Source organism: Drosophila simulans, chromosome 3R (assembly GCF_016746395.2).
Source record: "Drosophila simulans strain w501 chromosome 3R, Prin_Dsim_3.1, whole genome shotgun sequence".
Lineage (NCBI taxonomy): Eukaryota > Metazoa > Arthropoda > Insecta > Diptera > Drosophilidae > Drosophila > Drosophila simulans.
In genome coordinates this window covers 16,581,701-16,602,781 of record NC_052523.2, presented here as the reverse complement: position 1 = coordinate 16,602,781, position 21,081 = coordinate 16,581,701, and the positions used below count along the sequence as shown (strand labels likewise).

The following is a 21,081-nucleotide window of genomic DNA, read 5'->3' as shown; positions in this document are numbered from 1 at the left end:
TTCAATGGCTTAAATGAAATTCAGGCTCATTTCCATGTAACAGCTGTCTGTCGGCGAAGGAAAATGGGAAAAGTCCTTTCCCAGAAGGCGGTGTCTAAAATTGTTATTCACTTTGTTGCCACATTAAGTTCAACTTTCCTGTGTATGGGCGGGTATTTTGTGTGTGACTTTTTAATTGCTTTAAATGCCAATGAAACTGAACCAGGTGGCGAAGTTTTGTTGGCCCGGCTTACAGAGACTTAAAGGATCAATTGAATAAATTTTGGCAGCAGTCAGAAGAATTTTTTGGCTTCACTTCCTCATTCCGCGTTTGTTTATCGCAGATGAGAGGCAAAAATGAGGCAGTGATTTCGCCCCAATGTAAACACACAAATCCTTCATGCATTTCAAGACTCACAAGTCTTGCAAGCGACAGGCACTTTCAATCTCCCAATTGATGGCCTCTAATTACACACGCGATATGCACGATATATATATATATATATATATACGTAGTAGATATATAGAAGATATACCTTTGGTTGCACATTTCCCATTTGGCTTTTACAGCACCGAACAATGTAAATAAACAACGTGCCATTTTCGTATGGCTCTGCCAATATTTAAATTTTCATGTTTTACTTTGAGGCAACAACGTCTATGATACGAGGACTGCCCCAAAAGCGGCACGCCCCCCAAACCACCCACACACACCCCCATAAGCACACACCCCACACCCATTTGCAATGCATGTTCGTTCGCCTGATTCGTTTTCAATCTTTGTAGGATGTTGTAAAATATTTTAACGACAGCAATTTCGCCGCTCGCGGATGATATTAAATTTGCCATTGGCCGTTAAATGTATGTGAATTGGCATAGCAATCCTATTTATTTTCCCGCTCATACATTTTATGCGTTGTATTTCTTGCCGCTCTCTCCTTTTATGGCTCTTTAATTTGATGCCTTATTGATTAATGAATGCAAATCAATCAGCCCGAGCAACCACTTGACCGTAATTCCGGAATCGGACTAAAACTGTACTGCCCAGCACCTGGACGGGCTCCTTTTTGCATCTGGCATCTGGCCGTTGTCATGGCGATTCCCGGGATTCAATTCGTTTTCCCCAGCATGCACATCTCCATTCTATAATTAAACTGAGCTGTCCATCCCCCACATATGTGCATTGTGTGGCTTTCAGTGCGAAACACGAAGAGCGCCGCTTAAAGGATAACAACTACCATCGCATTGTGTTGTGAAAAGCTCGCAAATGCATAAGGCATATATTTATGACTCTTGACAAACTAAAATCTCCCCTAAGACTTTCTTCGAAAGTTCTATTCGAAACTACGAAGAGATAATTCCGAATTTTCACTCTAAATAAAACCATACACAGTATCTTCCCATTAAGGATTACTTTGGGATCATAACTTATCTTTATAATAATACTGTCAGCTTGTTTGGAAAAGTTAAGTCTTTTCTCCCGTAGGCAGCCAAAAATAGCAACTAAACTGCGATGGCATTCAACTTTCAATTCGTTTGTCGACGGATAAGTGCTGTTAAATGGGTGAAGGTCAGCGCTGCAGTGAGTGCCATTGCTGGATGGCCTCCGTCAGCCTCATCAGCGATGTTGAAGGATCACGGGGCGGGGGGAGCGGTTGGGCAGAAGGCCATTAACAATATGCTGCGGCCTCAAAATCAGCAAATGCAGCGAAGGTGGGCAAACATACAAAAGTACACGAAAGATATACCACACAGCCGAAAAGCACACATACGCCGCGTGGGCCGTGCGGCAAGCAAAACAACCCCCAACCAAACAGTGGTCATGTTTACTGAAACTCACACACAAATGCTTTCATAATTTCCCACACACACGCACATAGAACACAAATACATGCATAAATCTTCAGCTGGCGCCATTTCACTCCTTTGGCAAACTATAAAAGCCAGCCAGCGTCTGCTGGCAACCTCCGCCAGTAACATCAATGTTTTGCTTGTTGTCGTTTGCTCTTCCATTCCGAGCAATCCCCAAAGACACCCGACCACCCGCCACCCCACTTGCCACCCCCTTTTCAGAATATCTACCCCCTCCCCTCAGCATCCAGCATCCCCTCCAATTACTCACACATTCAACGAGCACTCATTTAAACGAAGCACCCAACGCTTACAGCATAACGTCAAAGTTAACTCGCTGCTGGAGCGCGTGCTTTTTGGGGGCAAAGTGGGTGGCATGGGTGGCATGGGCGGCATGCTGGGCAGGGGTGGTGTGTGGGGAGGCACAAGGGCGGCTGGGGGGAGTGTGGTGGCGCCAAAGAGAAAGCAGTCGTGCCGCACTGCTCTGGTCGTGCGTTCGTTTCATCCGCTCGTGTGCCCCGCATCGCGCATCCTTTGCCACTCAACAACAATGCTCGCTGATGATGTACTATGGAACGGAACTGGCATATCAGCGACTCAGACTGGGGAATTCCCAACAGTATTCGAGGGAAAACTCGCTCACAAGAACATTGTAATGGATTAAGGAATAATTGAAGTAGAAAGAGTGCTCCGCATAAAAGCAGTCTTTAATCCAAGGCAGAATTATATATATTATATAACATCGCATAGAAACAGATAATTATAAGAAAAACAATCAAATATAAAGGTGCAAGTCCATTAAAGTTTATTCGCATTAATGACATAATTAAAACATTTAGTTAATTTTTTGAAATAAATTCGAAAGGGACTGAAACACTTGAAAAAGCAGCAGTAATAAGTTAGATGATGTAATAATCTATCCTCTAATTAGATTTGTCTCAATGCAAAATTAATATAGTAGATTTATATTTTAAAAATTTAATAAAATCCAATTAGCTAAAAAAGGCAAGTCAGATCAAAAGCTAAGAAAACCAATCATTGACAGGAAATCCATTTTCAATTGAACTTTATCTTAAAATGGCAACACTTCTTGATATCCTCTGTAAAACATGCACGCACACCACTGTAAGCAGACACACACACGCACACACTCGCACCGACATCTCATTATCGGTACATTGTAGTGGCATTGTAAGATACCGTTACATTCCATTTTACATTATAGTATTCCGAATGTTGTTACAGAATTGACACAGTGTGCAATCGTCCTTTGGCATCCCCCACCGCTCCCTCCTTATCCCACCCCTTGCCCTCATCTTTCGCTTCGATTCCTTTTCTCTTTGCTGCTTTTCCTCATTTCATTTTTATCCTCTGTGAGTGTGAGTGCGAATGTGTGTGTGCGAAAATTTACGGTCGTACGTTCGTGTGTGTGTGTATGTGGGCTACTATGTTAAAAGTTTGTTTCCCCATAAAGGACGGCCACACCCCCCGCCCTTTTGCTTATTGCTGTAAGTGTGCGTGTGTTTGTGTGTGTAGGTGTGTCTCTTGGCAAAGTTTTTGGCTACTTTTATTTTTCGTTGTTATTTAATTTGTGCTTGTGTTGTTGTTGTCTCGTGTTTGACTTGTGAATTGCCATTGTTGTTGTTGCTATAACTGTAGTTGTCAACGCTGCTTGTGTTGTTGCTGTTGTTGTTGTTGGTGTTATTATCATGCTAGAACTTCGCTGGTTGTTCGTGTTTTTTGATAACTTTCGTTTTAACTGTCAATGAAGGCAATTGAAAGTTGCCAGATTGTTGTGCGATTACAAAAAGCAGGAAACACACGAGTTTCCCCTTTAAAATTTCGTGTGGCTTCGCCAGCTTTAAGTTGGCATTGCATTTGCAGGGGAAATTAACACAGAATCCACGAGCGAAACATTCGAAAGGACGCAGCAGGACATTTGTCAAGCGGGAAACTGAGTTGGCAGCCAGCTGGGCGTCCAACTTTGTTAACGGTATATACAAATGGAGATATATATATGCATATATGTAGATATATACGTATATATCCCTGCCCACCGACACTGTAGATATGTATACGCAGGAGTCACATAATCCCGACGAACACAAACACACGAACACGACTTTTAGGGGCCCGAAACACAGTTAGCAATTTACTGTATTGTATTATGTATGAATTTTCCCGTGTGCCATTACGTTTTTTATACTTCTGCCTGCTGATCCCACAAAGAAAAAGAAACGCATCGAGAATCCCAACAGTCCTTGCATTTCATACAGTTATACACACGAATGCACAAGAATCCTACAACTTTGCAACTTTAGGTTACTGTCAACTATTTAAAAAAAAAATCAATGCCATTCACTTCTGGTTTTTTTTCCTGATTTTCACCAGCACTTATGTTTTTGCCTTTATTCACTGAACGTTGCTCGAACCTTTTTGTTGTTTGAAAATTATTGAATTATCATTTATTATATGTATTTCTCTATATACACGCGTTTATTTATTTATACTTATGTATACGCAATGAATTTTTGTTGAACGTTAAAAGTTTAGTTTTACTCGTTGTTGCTTTTTTTCGGGGTTTGGTTTTTACTTTTCGCCATCTACTTTGTCTAGTTTATTTTATATATTTTTCGTGTTGTTGTAGTGTAGAAAAAATTAAAAACGCGCCGTTGGTATAAAAATGTTTTTCAGCTAATGCGATTTTAACGTTTTGCATGCGAACCAACAACTATTTTGGCCAAGTGCGCGCTGCCAAAGCAGAAGCTCTCGCTCAGCATCCCAAAAACCGATGGATGCCGATGGACGGCTGCTTTCTGAGATACTCTGCGATACGCTCTCTCAGATACTCTGGCTCTCAGGCTTTCACACTGCAAGATACATCCGACGGTGGGCGCAAGCGAGATGCAGATACAATCCAAAGACTCCTGCTCATTGTTTTGATGCTGGCGCTTGCGCCATCTCCACTCCGCCGGAATTGCCAGATTCAATCCGGCGGACAGCCAGTCACAGCGGCCCATGGCGCGCATTTTGAAACGATTTTCGCAGCATCTGGCTGAGCATCTTCGCTGGCGGGGTAATTAGCCCGCGTTTATGACTTAACTGGAAGCCCGAAATAGAAAACGGGCACAGCCGCAGCCACTCTAATCAGCGATCACGTGAAGCACTCGCGTGTTCCAAGAGCAGGAGGCAGGCGGATGCGGCAGGCCAGGCAGGCGAAGCGAGCGGGACGCGCGGGCGGGGTATCGGGCAGCCTGGCAGGCAGACAACGCCGGCGGTCGCTGATAACGAGTGCCGCTCAAAAACTACAGTCTTCAAATAACATCTACAGTAGGCACTCGCTGACACAGAGACCTAGATTTATGGTGCACAACTAAAGAGGTAAGCCATCATGCATATATGGTTAACAATGTATACACCCCCATATGGACCTAAAGAAAACCCGACATCCATCAAAGAAGCAATTATTATCCTTCATAACTTCAGTCTAAGCAACAAAGTGAACGTTAAATTATACTTATTATGTTCTAGTCAATATGAAAGTGGGAAATTGTTATAATTGTTATAAAAGAAGATGTATTGGCAATATCAAAGCTGATGTTTATTCCAGACTTAAATAGTTAGTACTTTAATAGCAAATTTAATTTAAAAAAGTAGAAACGTATATCTTGTTAAATTAATTGAATTTAATAACGGTTGTATATTTGCCTAAAGTACCTTTTGAAGGAGGTTCCACTGCGCACTGTTCCGTGTTTTCAAAACAAAACCGCAGTGAACCCAAGGCAGCGGGACTCTTTTCCATATCAACCGGCGATCAGGTCGATGGCGGCATAGCATTATGAAATCTTGAACCTCCCAACCGATCGCTATAAATATCGCAGGTCTCGTGCTAACGACTATCAGTGGCGGAGGAAACGTGCTGGGCAGCGTACAGCCAGCTCGGAAACTGAGAAACTCTGAAACTCGGAAAAAAGTACAGAAAAATGAGGCTGCAGCTCTTGTTTTTTCTCGGCCTGAGTGCTCTAGTCAGTGGAGGAGGTAAGTTCTTATATGGGTAGACCTGAGTAATGTAAGCTAAGTACTAACCCAACTGTACCTGCAGAATCCTCGCACGATGCCGAGAGGCGAATGCATCCGGTGTTCTCGCTAATGGGAACCGGATCGAATCCAATCGGAGGAGGTCGATACAAGCGAGCCATGCCCCAGATCGTTTTCGATGCCGTGAGATCGGAGGAGCGGTACGCCGAGTACTGGCAGGGTTTGGCGGCCCAAACGCTGGATCAGCAGCTGGAGAGTAAGCTGCGATTGAACACACAGCTGGCCAGGAATGTGATGCTCTTCATTGGCGACGGCATGTCCATACCGACAATCACGGCGGGTCGCGTTTACTTGGGCGGCGAGGAGAAGCAGTTCGCCTTCGAGCAATTCCCGTATGTGGGTCTCAGCAAGACCTACTGTGCCAATATGCAGGTGGCCGACTCCGCCTGCACCGCCACCGCATATTTGGGTGGTGTCAAGGCCAACTATGGCACGATCGGAGTCAGTGCAGCAGTGCAGTTCAAGGATTGCCAGGCGCAGGCACAAGCCGCCCACCATGTGTCCTCCATTGCGGCGTGGGCACAGAAGCAGGGAATGGCCACGGGACTGGTTACCACAACCTCCGTAACACATGCCTCACCAGCTGGAGTGTACGCCCACCTGGCCAACCGGAACTGGGAGAACGACGCCGAAGTGGTGGGAGACAATGGTGATCCCGATCTGTGTCCGGACGCCGCTGCCCAGCTGATAAACAGTCCGGTGGGTCAAAAACTTAATGTGATAATGGGCGGAGGTCGCGAGAATTTCCTGCCCAAAGGCGTGACGGATTCCAGTGGAGCGCCTGGTCGCCGTTTGGATGGCCGCAATCTCATCGACGAGTGGAAGAACCAGCACACGAACAGTGCTCATTATGTGGAGAACCGCAGGGAGCTGCTCAACCTATCCAATCACACATCACGAGTACTGGGCTTGTTTGCCCCCTACCACATGGCCTACCATCTGGATGCTAGTCCAGCGGAGCAACCAACGCTGGAGGAGATGGTCCAGTCGGCCATGGAAATCCTGGAGCGTCAAAGTGCCGGACGCGGTTACTTCCTGTTCGTGGAAGGCGGTCGGATCGATCATGGTCACCACGACACCTTGGCTTTGAGGGCCATCGATGAGACGGCGGAGTTCGACAAGGCGGTGCGATTTGCCAGAGGTCACACGAGTACGGACGACACTTTAATAGTGGTCAGTTCGGATCACTCGCACACCATGTCGCTGGCGGGCTATTCCAGCAGAAAGAACGATATCTTCGGCATCAATGATGGACAGCTGGCGGCGGATGATCTACCATATGCCACCCTGAGCTATGCCAATGGACCGGGCTATGATAGTAACTACCTCAGGGAAGGCGGCGCTGTGCGAAGGAAAAATCTGAGAGCCATCAACATGAAGAACAAGGACTTCATGTTCCCCAGCACAGTTCCCTTGGAATCGGAAACGCACGGTGGCGATGATGTGGCCGTTTTTGCCAGTGGACCGTATGCCCAGCTTTTCACCGGAGTTTTCGAGCAACATTTCATACCCCACGCTCTCGGTTACGCCTCTTGCCTCAGTGATCGTAACATGTGCGTGGATGGGGGCGTGGCACGGAGACCGCGCTGAAACTTGGCGGGGATCAAAGGTCAAGTGAAGCACCATGAGTCTAAGCGACAAACGTATTATTCTCGTTTAAGAGAGAAGCCACTAGATAAGCAATCGTATAAGGGGGATACTAAAATAAATAATTGATATCTAAAAAAGCATCGATTACTATTTGGGCCAATATTATACGACATTTATTTGCAGATAAGATTCCGTTCACCTGGTTATTAATATGCTGCTATTTCTAATATCTATTCTTTTTATTTTTATAATGTTTCAAGTCTTTTGCACAATATGAATTTTTGAATTTGATAGCAACATATCGATTTTGCGCGGACTGGTTTTCGATTGACATGTGTGGACTGCTTAAATTTTGTTCCCTTTTCAGTGTTGGCTAATAACAACAATAATAATGTGACTGCTTGCATCCGCAGAACTGTGGCTTATGTCTTTACTAAACCGAACAGCTTACTGTTGCCAACACTAAATGTTAAATTATTTCAAAACTAACATACGACTTGGCGCCAAATTTGAAATCATAATCGAAGGACGAAATAAAATGTAAATGTTTTTGAATATAAGAAGGACAAACCATTTTAATGACTAGGGTTTTATTGAAGTATACAATGGGGCTAATTGCTGGTCATTTCAAATTTAAATTATATTTTAATATGTTTAAGTGTATATAATTTTCATTTTGTGCTGTTTTTATTTATCTTTTTACAAATTATGCCCTCGGGCTGCATATATAACATATGGATTTCACACAAGTGGCACTTAAAAATACAAACTTAACGTTAAATTTTCTACACAGTTTTTTTCCCTTTTTGCGAAAACGAAGCACAAATAGTCAGGCGAATTAGTAGCATAATACATTACGCATAATAACAATATTTAAAATTAGGCATACACTTAGTTCACAGTATTTTGCACGATTGCTTGGACGTCGTCTTTGGTTTCCTCTCCACGGCTCTAACCGCCTCCTCGAAGACCTGCTGCAGGTTCAGCTTCTTCTTGGCGGAGCACTCGACCAAGTTGGATGCGTGTATCTCCTTGCGCATCTTTTTTCCCTCCTGGAAAAGTCAAGAAATCTTAGCATACAACTGTGTTAAGCGTTTAGTTACTAACTAACCTGTGTGGTCACGAACTTCTCCGAGTTGGGAATGCGCAAGTCCAGTTTGGTGCCCACCAGAACCACGGGAACATGGGCGGAGAAGTGACGGATCTCCGGCCACCACTTGCTTTTCACGTTTTCGAATGAGGTCCTACTGCTGATCGAATAGCACAACAGGAAGCAGTTGGTCTGTGGAGCGAGTAGGAAATTTATTAGCAATAAGTAGGATTGATTTCCCTATCCTTGGTCAATGCTATCATACTCACACTGGGATAGCTCAGGGGGCGCAGCCTTTCGTAATCCTCCTGCCCGGCAGTGTCCCAGAGGGTCAGATTGTAGTCCCGATCATCTACGGCTATGTTGCAGGCGTGATTGTCGAACACTGTGGGTATGTACTCCTCGGGGAACTCGTTCCGTGTGTAGGTTATCAGCATGCAGGTTTTGCCCACCATGCCATCGCCCACGATGGTTATTTTCAGCGGGCGCGGACTCTTCGTTATGTTCGCCGTCATTCCCGGTTGTTTCCCCGTTCGTCTTTGTTAAGCAAGAGCTGCGAAGAGGACAAAATAGAGGCGTCACAATCGGGATTGCAACATTTGGTGGCAGATGTTGGCGCACTGTGTGTTTATCTTGGCGCACCCACACTTTCATCCAACCGGAAATCTCCAGGCTTGGCCGCTAGCTGGCTTCACTTCGATACTTGCAGAATACAGCAGAAATGGGATTACTGCTCATACAGAATATAAGAATGTATCATGAACTTCCACAGCATTAGCTGGAAATATTGCTGAGTAAGTGAATACAATACACCAGTCTAATCTACATTTTATTTCAGTCGAGTTCGCTTGAAGAAATATAGTTTTCGATTGACGCTTTGAAGTTTTCATTATTGTTGGAATGTGGTGCATAAAGTTAAATATAAATGCCACATTTTAAACAAATTATACGTATCCATATCATCCCAGCGAACAGTCCACCTGAATTAGCCTTGTTGATGATACAACCCATATCGCACATGAACTTCAAAACATTTAATCTAATCGCCGGTTGAATTGAAAACGACAAAAGTCTGGGCAATTGGAGCTTTTACGAGGGGCCAACTGCGGACTGGACTTCATCGAGCGCAATTGATTCTGCGAAATCTCTAATGGAAATAAATGTGCTTTTATGGCTGTCCCCCCCGCCTTACATAACAATTAAATAAAGGCCGGGCCAAAACTGAAAGACTTTCACCATCTGTCCAGGCACAAAAACAAACAAACTAACAAAACCGCATTTGTTTCATAAATTTTTCTTTTTTAATTAAAACTGGTTTCGTCGGTTTCCAGTTGACCCAAAACATAGACTAGATTTCCCTAACCAGCATCCAAAACGACACAAAATCCGAATCAAAAGACATTTGCCCGATTTACAAATGAGCGATGCCGTTAGGTATTCGTATTCGTATTCGTATTCATCTTGGGGTACCCGCTTAAGCAGAAAACTCATGCGAATACCAGGAATTATTCACTGTTTGCGGCATGAGTCATCTCGCGTACACTTGTTGATATCTCGGACTCAATTCAGTTTACTTACATAATTACAAATCAGAGGAAGCGTTTATTAGAAGAGCTAGACCACACTCTTGATCGGTGGCTGACTCATCCGCAGGGAAAACGCTTCCTTCCCTCCACAACCCACACCAAATTTCATCTTTAAGCTGCATTTCAAATTATTCAGAAAATAAAGTTCGAAAACCGGTTGCGTTGCGACATTCATCAGCATTCACCGTTCGACGGCACTGCACTTCCCAACTTTTGACCACGAAAAGCACAAAACCACAGCCAAATATCCCCCTAATACAAACATATAAAATAATAATTTAATTGTTCACCCCTTTAAGTACAAAAGCTTATTCATATGGATGATTGAATTCAGCAAACAAAATGTTATGTTAGAAGTCAAGTAATAAATACACTTTCCAACCAACCTATCAGCTCGCAACAAGTAGATGATAACTTTTAGATAAGCAGTGAAAAGTGAAGAATAGTAACAAATACACTGTAATTTCAGGCTAATATAAAATTCTAGAATGCCTTGTAAGATGCGGCACATGCGTGAGTAATAAACATAAAACGCTTTCTAGGCACGCGATCCACAGATGCTGAACTTTGACTGGGGCACTTTGATGCCCGGGTCAACACAATTAAGCCACATCATTGATGCGAGTGGCTCCAAGTTGGGGTTAAGTGCTATTCTCGTTGAGTTTTGCCATTTTTTATTGATTTTGTAAACTTTTCCTAAAGCCTTGAATAGTGGAAATTTATTCAAGCGATCAAGACTCTGAACAAATTCTATTCCAATTCTGTATGAATGACGTTACCAAATTTGAATCGGATGAGTTCGTTCCAGCAAAATGGCAGCAGAATCCCCAAATAGAAGCAGTGCTTTTTTTTCTCTACTTTTGTTGCCAAATTAGTAAACAAATCCAAATGAACAATTGACCATTAGGTAGCCACTAGCGCAAAAATGGGCGAAAAACACAAACTTGGCCAGCGAGCAGCAACGAAACTAAATAAACAGCACACTTTTCTTTTGGCCTCTTTGGACGCGTTTTAAATTATTATAAACAAACAGCTTTGCGGGCTGTTTTAGTGACTACAGAAATGTGCAAATAATTAAGTCCCAATGCTACCGACTTCTTCTATTTATACAACCAGCTGATTAAGCAAACGCGTGAATGAGTTTCCTGCATTCCACGCTGTAAACTTGTGGATTAAAAAACAGGTGTGCGAGCAACGGTCGAAACTTTGGTGCCAATACCCCCATGCTACCCTGTAGCATGCCGCATCATAACTTATGCCTTTCTATCAGTTCGGAAAACAGCGGAAACTCTTTATCAAGCTCGCTGGCCGCTGATGATGAAAATGAAACTGTATCGAGCGAGCGCGCAGCTCGTAATTAATACACATAATAAATTATTTAAACATAATTGCTGTGCATTTAATGCACTCCCTTGAAACATGAAGTGCACATGCCCGCCAGTCCGTGAACATCTTATTCCAGTTCATTGTTATCTACAGGCTTGGCCTCTTGTAAACTTTTCATATCAAATTACGAACTCGTCGTTCTCGGAATCTTGAACCAAGAACAAGACTTGCCACATTTCACACTCTCGCTTTCTTTGCATTCATTCGGTGGCGATGATTTCCCAAGATGAGGAAAGGTCTGCACTATTCATGTGCAATTCACTTGGGTCACTCCAGTTCAAACCTCGGCTTGGAGCAGGCGTCTCTTATCAGCCTCCTCAATAAATGGGTGCATCATTCCATATACGGACTCTTAGTTGGGTTCCCATTCCCATGTAGCAGACGGTCCACAAATAACTCAGTTACACAAAGGCGGAGTTAGTCAATAAGTGAATTATGCGAATGGATGGATCATCCGACTACGCAATTAATTAAATAATTCCGCAATAACGAATATGAAGCGTCGTCAGTAGAATGTAGGTAATTCTTTTATATAACTAAGATTAATTGGCTTGAGTTTCTTAAGAAAGCTGAATGTCGTTCTATTAGAACTTGCAGTATAACTAATCGTACGCCCAAAACCAGATCGAATTGGTACTCCAAACCTATATATATAGGTACTTTTCTATATAGACCCCTGTTCCTACGTCTACACCAAAACGAAAAAAAAACTTTTATTCAGCTCTGCTTCTTGTTGCGAAAAATATACGAACTGTATATGTGCATGTATTTTTATGGTTTCTCGCATGGGTTTTCGTATTTAATAAACTGATTAGATAAGATAGATGTCGGTGAATGCGGTGTACATAGGGAATTGGACTTGAAAGAGCAACGGCGATAAGTGGAAGTGGAACCATGGCGAAAACCCATGGTTACCTGGCCAGAGGAGCCAGCGAATCCCCAGAATCAGATTGGATCCGGCAGATTGCAAGGGCACGCGCGGCCAATTAGTTAAATTAATTGAGGTTAATGCGGAGTGTTTATTGTGCCATAGGTCGCAATGAATTGATTAGCGACATTATGGATTGTATTGGATTGGGGCGACTGGGGATTCACGTACTCTGTTTCCTGCGACGGCCTCTAAATGGCTGTGCAACCATATAATTGTTTGATAACTAAAAATGGTATCGAGCCCATTATGGCGGAGAATCAAGTCGCCTGCCAAGATCCCCAAAGAATAAGAGAGCCCCACAACAGCGATTGGAATTGGAATTGGAACTGGGATTGGAAGAGGGAGCGAGAGCAAGAGAGTTGGGATCGTAAACCGAAACAACTTGGCATTCCAGAGCTGTGGACGGATGAACGGTCGGATCGGGGGAGGTTTGGTGGCGGGGGGCGGTGACGTGAGCGCCATACAAAGTGACTCAGGTGATGGTGATAAAGGAACGATCACGAAGTTTACTCTCCCAGTGAGTGAGATCTATGCTAACAGTGTTTACGGCCAAAGATAAATGTTGTTGTTTTAACCGCTCGTGCAATCGCAGCCCCAGTGAGCGCCCACACCATCGCAAGGTCGTCGTCACTGGGTGTTGTTGAATCCATTCTGCGCTGGATTCGACATTTGGCCAGCTAGCTGCTGGCGAGGATGAACTTAGTGGGATACGCTTTGAACTGGCGCACGTACTTATAGATACGGCACTTGTGTGCCCGTACTTTTATCCGTATGCGTACTATTTGCAATAATCAATCGAACAACACGTCTGGCTGGCGATGACGTGCGACTTGATCGCAGTGTGGATGTGGATTACTCGAACTGGCGGCGGCGAGAGTGTAAGACCGGATAAACGAATAGCCACAACCGATCGCACGCGATGTCGTCGAACAACTGAACCGTTGGCGATTCGGATTCGTTTCACTCGCAGTTCGAGTATCTCGCAGATACGCGAAGAGCGAGCGAGGAGAGCGCGCTCTCTCTTAGCAGTTGGCACACAATGTTTCCTTATCAATGGTTTGGGTTTGGATACGAATTTGGCGAACTACAACTCCAAGTTTCTAATCCCTATACATATTTTGCATTTCTTTTTGAGTAAATGATGTGATGTCGTATTCAAATTTATAACATTTTGGTTTGAATGCATACTTTTAGAATATAGAAGCTTAATGCTGAGCTAAAAACAACCATAAATGCATAAGTTCGTAATGATAAATTTGTTACATCTATTTACGCACTCTGTACTACGAACAAAACGTTTGAATCAAGCTTCTAAATGCGTCAAATTCTTACGACTGAACTACGCACACACTTACTTAACTGAGATAGCAAAATGCTACTTTAAAGCTACTTATGAGCTACAAATCCTGTGGCGTAATATCCCGCCCTGCAACCCGAGGCCATTAATCAACGACATTCCGCAAGTGCGTGCCGCCAAACTGGGCTTTATATCTGGCCGATGTAGGGGTAATTAAGCCAAAGAACCGCCTTGCTGGTTAGACCGAATAAAATGCGTTCACTGCGAGTTTGTGGCACTGGCGTACATGAGTTCAATTAGCCGACACGTTGATGGGGCATTACATTAATTAGAATTACCACTGCACTGGGCAAGTCACTGCCGTACAAGGAATAAAGGTCAAGTGACAAAGGCTTCGACCCAGACCCAAAAAGTCGGGCGGTCACAGCAAAGAGAAGAGCCGGAAAATTATTAATACACAAATATGAATGTGCAGCAGTGCCAATTAGGGATAGCTACTTAAGCGAACACATGAGCAACATGTGTGCCACTACTGAAACCACGACAGATACTTCTGGAAGACTCTTGACAATGGGAATTGTACCAAAAGATATGAGCAGGTGCGGCGGAGCACTCACAGGAGTAACAAAATGTGGCTGGGATGCAAATCGCACGATTCCCAAGGTCGCAGGGCGAAGTACTGTAAGGAATCAAATTCGCAGGCTAAAAAGGGCGACTAAGAATAGCTAAGGGGCGAGACCAGATAATGTTGCAGGGAGTCTCCATTTCCCGTTTCCGGTCTGTCCGGAACGAAGGGAGCGGAGTGCAGTGTTGCTATTTCTGAACAGCACTCATATTTTATATCTTATCTCGTGCAAGCGGACTGGAACAGCGAATCATGGGGGTGAGGATTGAAGTGAGAAAAACAAATATAACTAGATCCAATAACAATCGTGAAAGGCTAGGAGTGATCCCCAATCAAATGCGCCAGTCTTCAGAAACTGCGGGCCATTGCACCTTAGTTGGAAGCCTAAAATAAATAAAAGATACCTACATCTGACAAAAGGTGTTAGCTCTTAAGATTTTAGATTCTCCGTTGCAAAGGATTAAACGAGAATTTGACAGAATTTATATTGCTGATTTCATGACATAAGAATTGGACATTTTATGATGCACGAAAAATGTAGATTAATCAAGATATTCTTTATTCTTCATTGGACACAAGGGGCAAAAAAGACGTCACACTGGACGATAGGGGCAGGATTTTGAAAAATTTAAAGAACTAGAGTAGCTCCGATATCAATCTTTCTAAAGAAAAAGTTATCGATTGATTGTTAATATGTATAACACATCGAATAGTATTTACCGCTTCTTTGGTTCACGTCATAGCTAAAAGATTTTATTATTTCATTTTTCTCTTTCGCATTTTTCAAGATAACCACTTTTAAGATACACTTTTTTTAATAAGACTTGGTCACTAAGACATTTTAAACAAATAAGGTAGGCATAAATATGATTCGAACACAATCGTATCACGACACTCGTTCTTTGCTTTTCAAAAATCGATAACTTTTGTGTGCTCAGCAATCATCTCATCACTAACTAACTGTACGGGGTTTTGACAACATTTAAGTAAATTTGTTCGACAATTGAGAAAATGCCTGAAAGCGACGTGACTAAAATGAAGGTAAGTTAAAAGATTAAAATGAGGAGATGATTCCAGTTATGTGTTCCTTTTCCAGGTGGCGGATTTGAAGCGCGAGCTGAAGCTTCGAGGGCTCGCCGTGAATGGAAATAAAACCGAGCTGCAGGACCGATTGCAGACCGCATTGTTGGAGGGGGACCTTTCTCTGGAGGATTCGGCCATAGCAGATGCCATTGACGATGACGATGTGTCCTTCACCGACGAGGATGAGCACAAGCTGCTGGGCGATGTGAACGACGATGAGCTCCTGAAGAGTCCACTTAGCACACCCACAACTGTGGCCATTCCGGACCTGCTGGCGGAAGAGAAGACGTCTACGGCCCCAGAGGCAGCTTCGCCGACCAAGAAAATAGTGTTGAAACGAAACAATTCCCAACAGTCGACGGTCACGGTAGCCAGCACGGGGACAACTCCTTCGAAGGAGAACGAGGCGCCGGCTGCAGCTGCTAGTGATTCCACCGGCGAGACTCCTACCAAGAAGCATAAGCCTATTGTGGTCGGACCGAAGACGGAAGGAGAGAAGCCATCAGGCGACAAGAAACTTAACCAGCTGACTGCACAAGAGCGATTGGAACTGCGGGCCAAAAAGTTTGGCATAACACCCCCAGCTGTGGCCAAAACTGCAAACGCAGTGGCAGTGGCAGTGGCCATCAATAAATCCTCTAGTGCCTCCATTACGGCCAACAAGGGTAACAAGGAGACCGAGGAGCAGCAAAAGGAGGCACTCAAAAAACGTGCCGAGCGTTTCGGATTCGTGGGGCCTGACAAAACACCGACCTCAAAATCCGATGATCGTCTCCAGAAACGGAAGGAGCGATTTGGAGCCGGAGCAGTCTCAGCAGCTACCACCACGCCCACCACAACGGAATCCAAGAACGCCTGGTCAGAGAAGGCGCGCGCTCGCCTTGAAAGGTTCAAAACAGCCCCGTCCACAAATTAAGGAAAGCGAATCTAATTATTTAAGCAAGCAAATACAATTGTAAATCATTTCGGGAGTAGGCCCTATCATGTATCAAACCCCAAAGCCACCAATGCTTGTAGTAATTAAGCAAAAAGTTCAATAAACACAAAGCATGACCACTAATATTGAGGGTTTACATTACTTTATTTCGTTTAATTCAAAGACTTAAAAATAATTTGAATCGCGTCTTCGGTTTTATTGGGGCATTTTTTTTGGAACGTCAAAATTCATATTAGTTGGTAAAATAATATGCGTTAAAATATTTAAAAGTTATACAAATAATTGGGTGCACAATTAATTCCGTATTGCGAGTCAAATAAGGAAAATCAGCTCATTTCATTGGTCATCGCGCTGCTTGAAGTGTAAATTGGCCCCAAGAAACGTAGAATAACTTTCGAACTGAACTGCCTGACTTAAAAGTATGTTACTTTAATGTTGCGCCCATCCAGACGGGAACCATCCATAAGCGCTGAAAAGACATTGGGAGTTTAGCAAAAATGAGGGAATCTCCTTTTGAGTATTACTTACCAATGGCTAGCTCGGCATCGCGCTCCTTAAAGAAACGCACAACGCCCACATCATTGCCCCGGATTTCCGCAAACTTAACGTCCCCAATCTCGCGGAACTTGTCGCGCAGTGTTTGCCAAGTGCAGCTCATTGGAACATTCTTGATAACGATCGTGTCCGACTTTCGGGACCCACCGACAGCATTGGCCGAGCCAACGTTGGAATTGCCCACGTTGCTGCCGCCGCCATAGACATCCAATGGATTGCCCGTGTTGTAATCGTTGCCATCAACACCAACTCCTCCGTTGCCGCCGCCCACTCCACCAGAGCTGCTGTAGGCATTGTATCCCAAATTGCTGGTGACGCCACCGCCGCTGTAGTTGTTTCCAGAGCTATAGTTATTGCCACCACCGGTGCCGCCGCTGCTGTAGTTGTTGGAAAGACCCACATTGCTGGGCGGCAGGTTGTCATCATTGCCCGAGTTGCCCAGATTGAGACCCAGGTTGCCCAGCGACGAGGACAGCAAGGGATTGCTTAAATTTCCTCCCTGGTTACCAAGATTGCCGACCACGGCGGCCAAAAGGCTGGGATTCAGATTGTTTAGGTTCAATCCGCCGGAACCGGTATTGTTTCCCAGGCTAGGCTTTTGCACCGGAGCCACAGGCGATGGCTGCACTGCCGCATGATTGCCAAACATAACGCCGGTCAGGTTGTTAAGCAGGTTTGTCGTGGCGTTGCTAACAGCGCTGCTGTTTGGTTGGCTACCAACCGATCCAAGCTGAGATCCCTGCTGAGCGTTGCCAAGCAACTGGCCCTGGCTCTGACCACCATTGGGAAGGTTGTGAGCCACATCCCTGAGTGGCTCGCCGTTGGATCCCAGGCCGATGCCCACACCTCCCAAGCCCTCGGGCAGCTTTATGCCTTCATTCTTATCCGGAATACGGTCCAGGCGCACGGTCATACGACGGTCGAATAGCATCTGACGATCCAGCATGGAAATGGCCTGAACAGCCTCCACCGGATGGTCGTACTCGATCACAGCAAAGCCGCGGCTGTTGCCCTCCTTGTCCAGCGAAAGGTCTACGCTCTGCACCTTGCCGGCCAGCTTGAAGACCTGCTTGAGCTTCTTGTTGTCGACCTTGTAGTCCAGCTGCAGGAAGTTTCAAGAAAGCGAAATTAGCAGTGTGTCAATCCGATGGCATGTCCACTGAAATAGGTTCGAAAGTTGCCCATGTTGATACCAACTGCTGTCTTTGACAAAACCATGCTGCAAAGCTATGCTGACGATAGACGAGAATCTCAGGAGAATCATTCCCGCACACGTGCCCAGAAACCAAACGGAATAGCCCAGAGACGACGTCGAATTTTAAAACACCCGTAACTGCTTCATATTTATAACCCTTGATAACGAAGTGGTTTTCGCGGAACATCTTATGTGAAAAGTGTAAAAGAGGCAAAAACGCTGCAACCAACAGTCAGGGAACTTCCAAGAGTCATTGCAACGGCAGACTAACCAATTATCATTAAACAACTTAACCGAAACAAAATATGTGATATCGAAAACAAGATTTTACGTAGCCCAATTTGTTGTCCGCTTTCTGAGTAGAATACTTAGGGTCCATTCTGCTGTAATGTTATCAACTAAAATATATTCAGTGTGTAGCGATGTAGAAGAGGGTATGTGTATATCACATCGAGTACTCAGTGTGTTTCCCAGGACTTCCAAGTAGTTCCACCCAGTCGTTCAAACACAACGCATACGATTCCATCCGAATTTTCGAAAACGGGAAAGGAACATATTTCAAAAGGGAAAGGAAACCGTGGAGTTGTCATTACTTTGAGTCGACTTAGATGAATAAAAACAAGTAAACAGTATCTTCTGGATGATGTGACCTAGGCGGGTTATAAATACGAAGCAGAGACCCCGAAGCAAGAACAGAACGCAGCATATTTGTAGTGTGGTCCGGTCCAGTTGAATAATATACATAGGATTATTGGAATTTTATATTACAATATACTCACATTAGCAACAAAAACCTTATTATGCAAAGGTCCACTTATGCCAAGACTCTCCAAAAACGAAGCAGAAAGACCATACAAATTGTAATTCGACGAATTATTATAATCATTTGACATCATGTTAAAATTATTACGCCCAGATCTAGAAAAAGAGAAGCCAGATTTCCAGAGAAAGATAACAAAGAGCACAAGTAAGCTTCAGCTACGAAGAAGTGGGTTTCCAAGAGAGCCGCAGGATATTCAGACGCGATCACGTTGTACCTTCCGTTAAACATTTTATACGCTTTTTTTTCAACAGGTCCTGTCTTAAACTATCTTTAAATTTGAATTCCGAATTGAATTATTTTTTTTCCAAAAAACAGCACAAAATTCTAACTCCGATGTATTTGACAGACTTTCCAGAAATCCTTGAACTTTTAGACAATTTGAACAAATATAATTCTGCCAGCAGCAAAAAAGCAAACTCCTGCTGTGATCAACCTTCAAACTCAACACTAAACATAAATAATTGACTTCAGATTGAAACGGAGCACTTTAATAATAAAAAAATCACTAGATAACCATTTAGAGAACTAAGAGAACGGAGATTTCGTTGTAATCAGATGAATACAAACTGCATATATTATATATATATAATTAAATATATATTCGCATTACAACTAACTGATATGAAGAGTGCGACTGAACCCATAGCTAATATTAATGTTAATTTTCCCCTAAATAAAATGTTATATTTATTATATTAGCGATCAGTAAAATTTTCGAAAGAAATATGGTTAAATTTAATACGAAAACCTTAAGGAAACTCGAATAACTCGCAGTACGAACCCTGGACTGAATTTAAATTCAGTTGTCACCTAAATAATGCACAAACGACAATGGAAACTCCTTAAAATAAAAAATTCAGTTCGTACGTGATAATAGGAACTTTAGGATGCAATCTCTTACAATCTACTCCTGACCTACATACATATATCAAAAATCAAACTAACTTCAATGCAGAGCCGCAATCGTTGATACATTTAAAATGGAACCACTGCCAGCTGGGAAGTTTCTAAAAATTGAATATAATATCCGTGCCATGAACTCTGCTTTCCTGCTCCAGAATATCGGAAAAAGTGCACATACGTATAGGAAATAAGCGTAAAGGGGATACTCACAGTCTGTCGTCGTCTCGACGGGAGAAACCCCGATCGCGGTCATCCATGTGGTCACGGCCACCGCCGCCACCTCCTCCAATGTTGCCACCATTGCCTCCTTGTACGCCGCCACCGCCGCCTCCACCACCACCGCCACCACCATCTCGCACAATGCGTCCGTACTGATCGCGCTGCTCGCCGTGATCCTCCTTGACCACCAGTTCGCGGCCATTCACCTCATAGCGGTTCATTTTCTCCAAGGCCTTCTGTACGTTCTCCGGATCCTTGAACTCTACGATTCCACAGCCGCGCGCCTTGCCGCTCTCGTCGAAGAACAGCTGCACGTACTCAATGGAGCCGACGATGCGGCGGAACAGATCCTTCAGATCCTGCCAACGGTAGTCGTACGGAATGTTCGAAATGTAGACCCGGCAATTGCGACGTTCACGGCTACGGTCGCGAGCAGCAACGCCTCCTCCCTGGCTACCACCGCCGTTGCCATTGCCATCAGCGTCCGTGAAACGGGAGCCACGTGCTCCGCGTCCACGACGGTCGCGCTCCTTCTCGCGGTTCTCCACCGAGTTACTAGCGTCCATGCTCATTGTTGTCTGCAAGGGATTCGCAATGCGTTTTGTAGTTCATGCAATATTTGTAGTAGTACACACCCGGAGCGGCGTCCGCGAAAACAAAATGGCGACCGCGTCAATCGACTTTTTCGCCAAATATTATTTTCTATGCTTGCGTTATGGCTTACCTTTCAGATAGTGGATGTGCTCTTAATACTGTTAAGTTTCCTATTTTACTGATTCCGGCGTAGTTAATATTATGCAAAAAACAAACGCATGCGACAAACTACACTTTCCGAGATCAATAGAAAACAGTACAAAAGTCTTTGTTAGAGTTGACAGTGATACGATGACAGTAAATTCGATGGTTGTCCGATTAGCGTCGAGTTTCAGATTT

The 21,081-nt window shown here is 44.1% G+C and overlaps 5 protein-coding genes and 1 long non-coding RNA gene across 21 annotated transcripts in view; 3 read left to right on the top strand and 3 right to left on the bottom strand.

Moving 5' to 3' along the window:
* Positions 1–4,701, bottom strand: part of LOC6728787 (serine-rich adhesin for platelets) — a 31,159-nt gene extending 26,458 nt beyond the window's left edge. For 8 of the 15 annotated variants that reach the window (XM_016177128.3, XM_039294612.2, XM_044923159.1 and 5 more), the window contains exon 1: positions 4,263–4,701. The gene's annotated coding sequence lies outside the window, so the exon portion shown is untranslated. The remainder of the gene's footprint in view (positions 1–4,262) is intronic. The other 7 variants (XM_039294604.2, XM_039294605.2, XM_039294606.2 and 4 more) reach the window with 7 other exon arrangements.
* A 380-nt stretch (positions 4,702–5,081) lies between these two features.
* LOC6728786 (membrane-bound alkaline phosphatase) lies at positions 5,082–7,655 on the top strand. The gene is made up of 3 exons (XM_002104085.4): positions 5,082–5,211; positions 5,545–5,868; positions 5,933–7,655. The coding sequence occupies exons 2-3, from the start codon at positions 5,814–5,816 to the stop codon at positions 7,516–7,518; spliced, it is 1,641 nt and encodes a 546-aa protein (XP_002104121.1). The 5' UTR covers positions 5,082–5,211; positions 5,545–5,813; the 3' UTR covers positions 7,519–7,655.
* Positions 7,656–8,183: 528 nt separating this feature from the next.
* On the bottom strand, positions 8,184–9,277 carry LOC6728785 (ras-like GTP-binding protein RhoL). The gene is given in 5 exon segments (XM_039294637.1): positions 8,184–8,570; positions 8,630–8,800; positions 8,878–9,140; positions 9,143–9,161; positions 9,230–9,277. Coding segments are annotated over 5 exon segments (642 nt in total). The 5' UTR covers positions 9,263–9,277; the 3' UTR covers positions 8,184–8,414.
* Positions 9,278–9,313: 36 nt separating this feature from the next.
* On the top strand, positions 9,314–10,011 carry LOC120284947. The gene is made up of 2 exons (XR_005544169.1): positions 9,314–9,402; positions 9,577–10,011. It is a non-coding gene; the product is annotated as an uncharacterized LOC120284947 (long non-coding RNA).
* Positions 10,012–15,327: 5,316 nt separating this feature from the next.
* On the top strand, positions 15,328–16,576 carry LOC27206848 (SAP domain-containing ribonucleoprotein). Its single transcript, XM_016182635.3, has 2 exons — positions 15,328–15,474; positions 15,530–16,576. Exons 1-2 carry the CDS (start codon positions 15,445–15,447, stop codon positions 16,430–16,432), a joined length of 933 nt encoding a protein of 310 aa, XP_016035467.1. The 5' UTR covers positions 15,328–15,444; the 3' UTR covers positions 16,433–16,576.
* Positions 16,577–16,578: 2 nt separating this feature from the next.
* Positions 16,579–21,067, bottom strand: LOC6728784 (heterogeneous nuclear ribonucleoprotein M). 2 transcript variants are annotated; one of them, XM_016177120.3, is made up of 5 exons: positions 20,873–21,065; positions 20,140–20,726; positions 18,983–19,121; positions 16,982–18,110; positions 16,579–16,922 (listed from the first exon to the last, which is right to left on the bottom strand). In XM_016177120.3, the coding sequence occupies exons 2-5, from the start codon at positions 20,718–20,720 to the stop codon at positions 16,867–16,869; spliced, it is 1,905 nt and encodes a 634-aa protein (XP_016035464.1). In that variant the 5' UTR covers positions 20,721–20,726; positions 20,873–21,065; the 3' UTR covers positions 16,579–16,866. The 2 variants fall into 2 exon arrangements, with proteins under 2 accessions (XP_016035464.1, XP_016035466.1); XM_016177122.3 differs by lacking the exons at positions 16,579–16,922; positions 18,983–19,121 and having other exon boundaries at positions 17,863–18,110; positions 20,873–21,067.
* Between the last annotated feature and the right edge of the window lie 14 nt (positions 21,068–21,081).

Excerpts from the sequence above, each read along its gene's own strand:
- LOC6728786 (XM_002104085.4), top strand. The coding sequence starts at position 5,814 with ATGAGGCTGCAGCTCTTGTTTTTTCTCGGCCTGAGTGCTCTAGTCAGT. Across the intron at positions 5,869-5,932 it reads TGCTCTAGTCAGTGGAGGAG|AATCCTCGCACGATGCCGAG; the intron begins GTAAGTTCTTAT and ends CTGTACCTGCAG.
- LOC27206848 (XM_016182635.3), top strand. The coding sequence starts at position 15,445 with ATGCCTGAAAGCGACGTGACTAAAATGAAG. Across the intron at positions 15,475-15,529 it reads GCGACGTGACTAAAATGAAG|GTGGCGGATTTGAAGCGCGA; the intron begins GTAAGTTAAAAG and ends TTCCTTTTCCAG.
- LOC6728784 (XM_016177120.3), bottom strand. The coding sequence starts at position 20,720 with ATGAGCATGGACGCTAGTAACTCGGTGGAGAACCGCGAGAAGGAGCGC. Across the intron at positions 18,111-18,982 it reads ATAAGGTTTTTGTTGCTAAT|CTGGACTACAAGGTCGACAA; the intron begins GTGAGTATATTG and ends AACTTCCTGCAG. Across the intron at positions 16,923-16,981 it reads CGATGCCGAGCTAGCCATTG|CGCTTATGGATGGTTCCCGT; the intron begins GTAAGTAATACT and ends ATGTCTTTTCAG.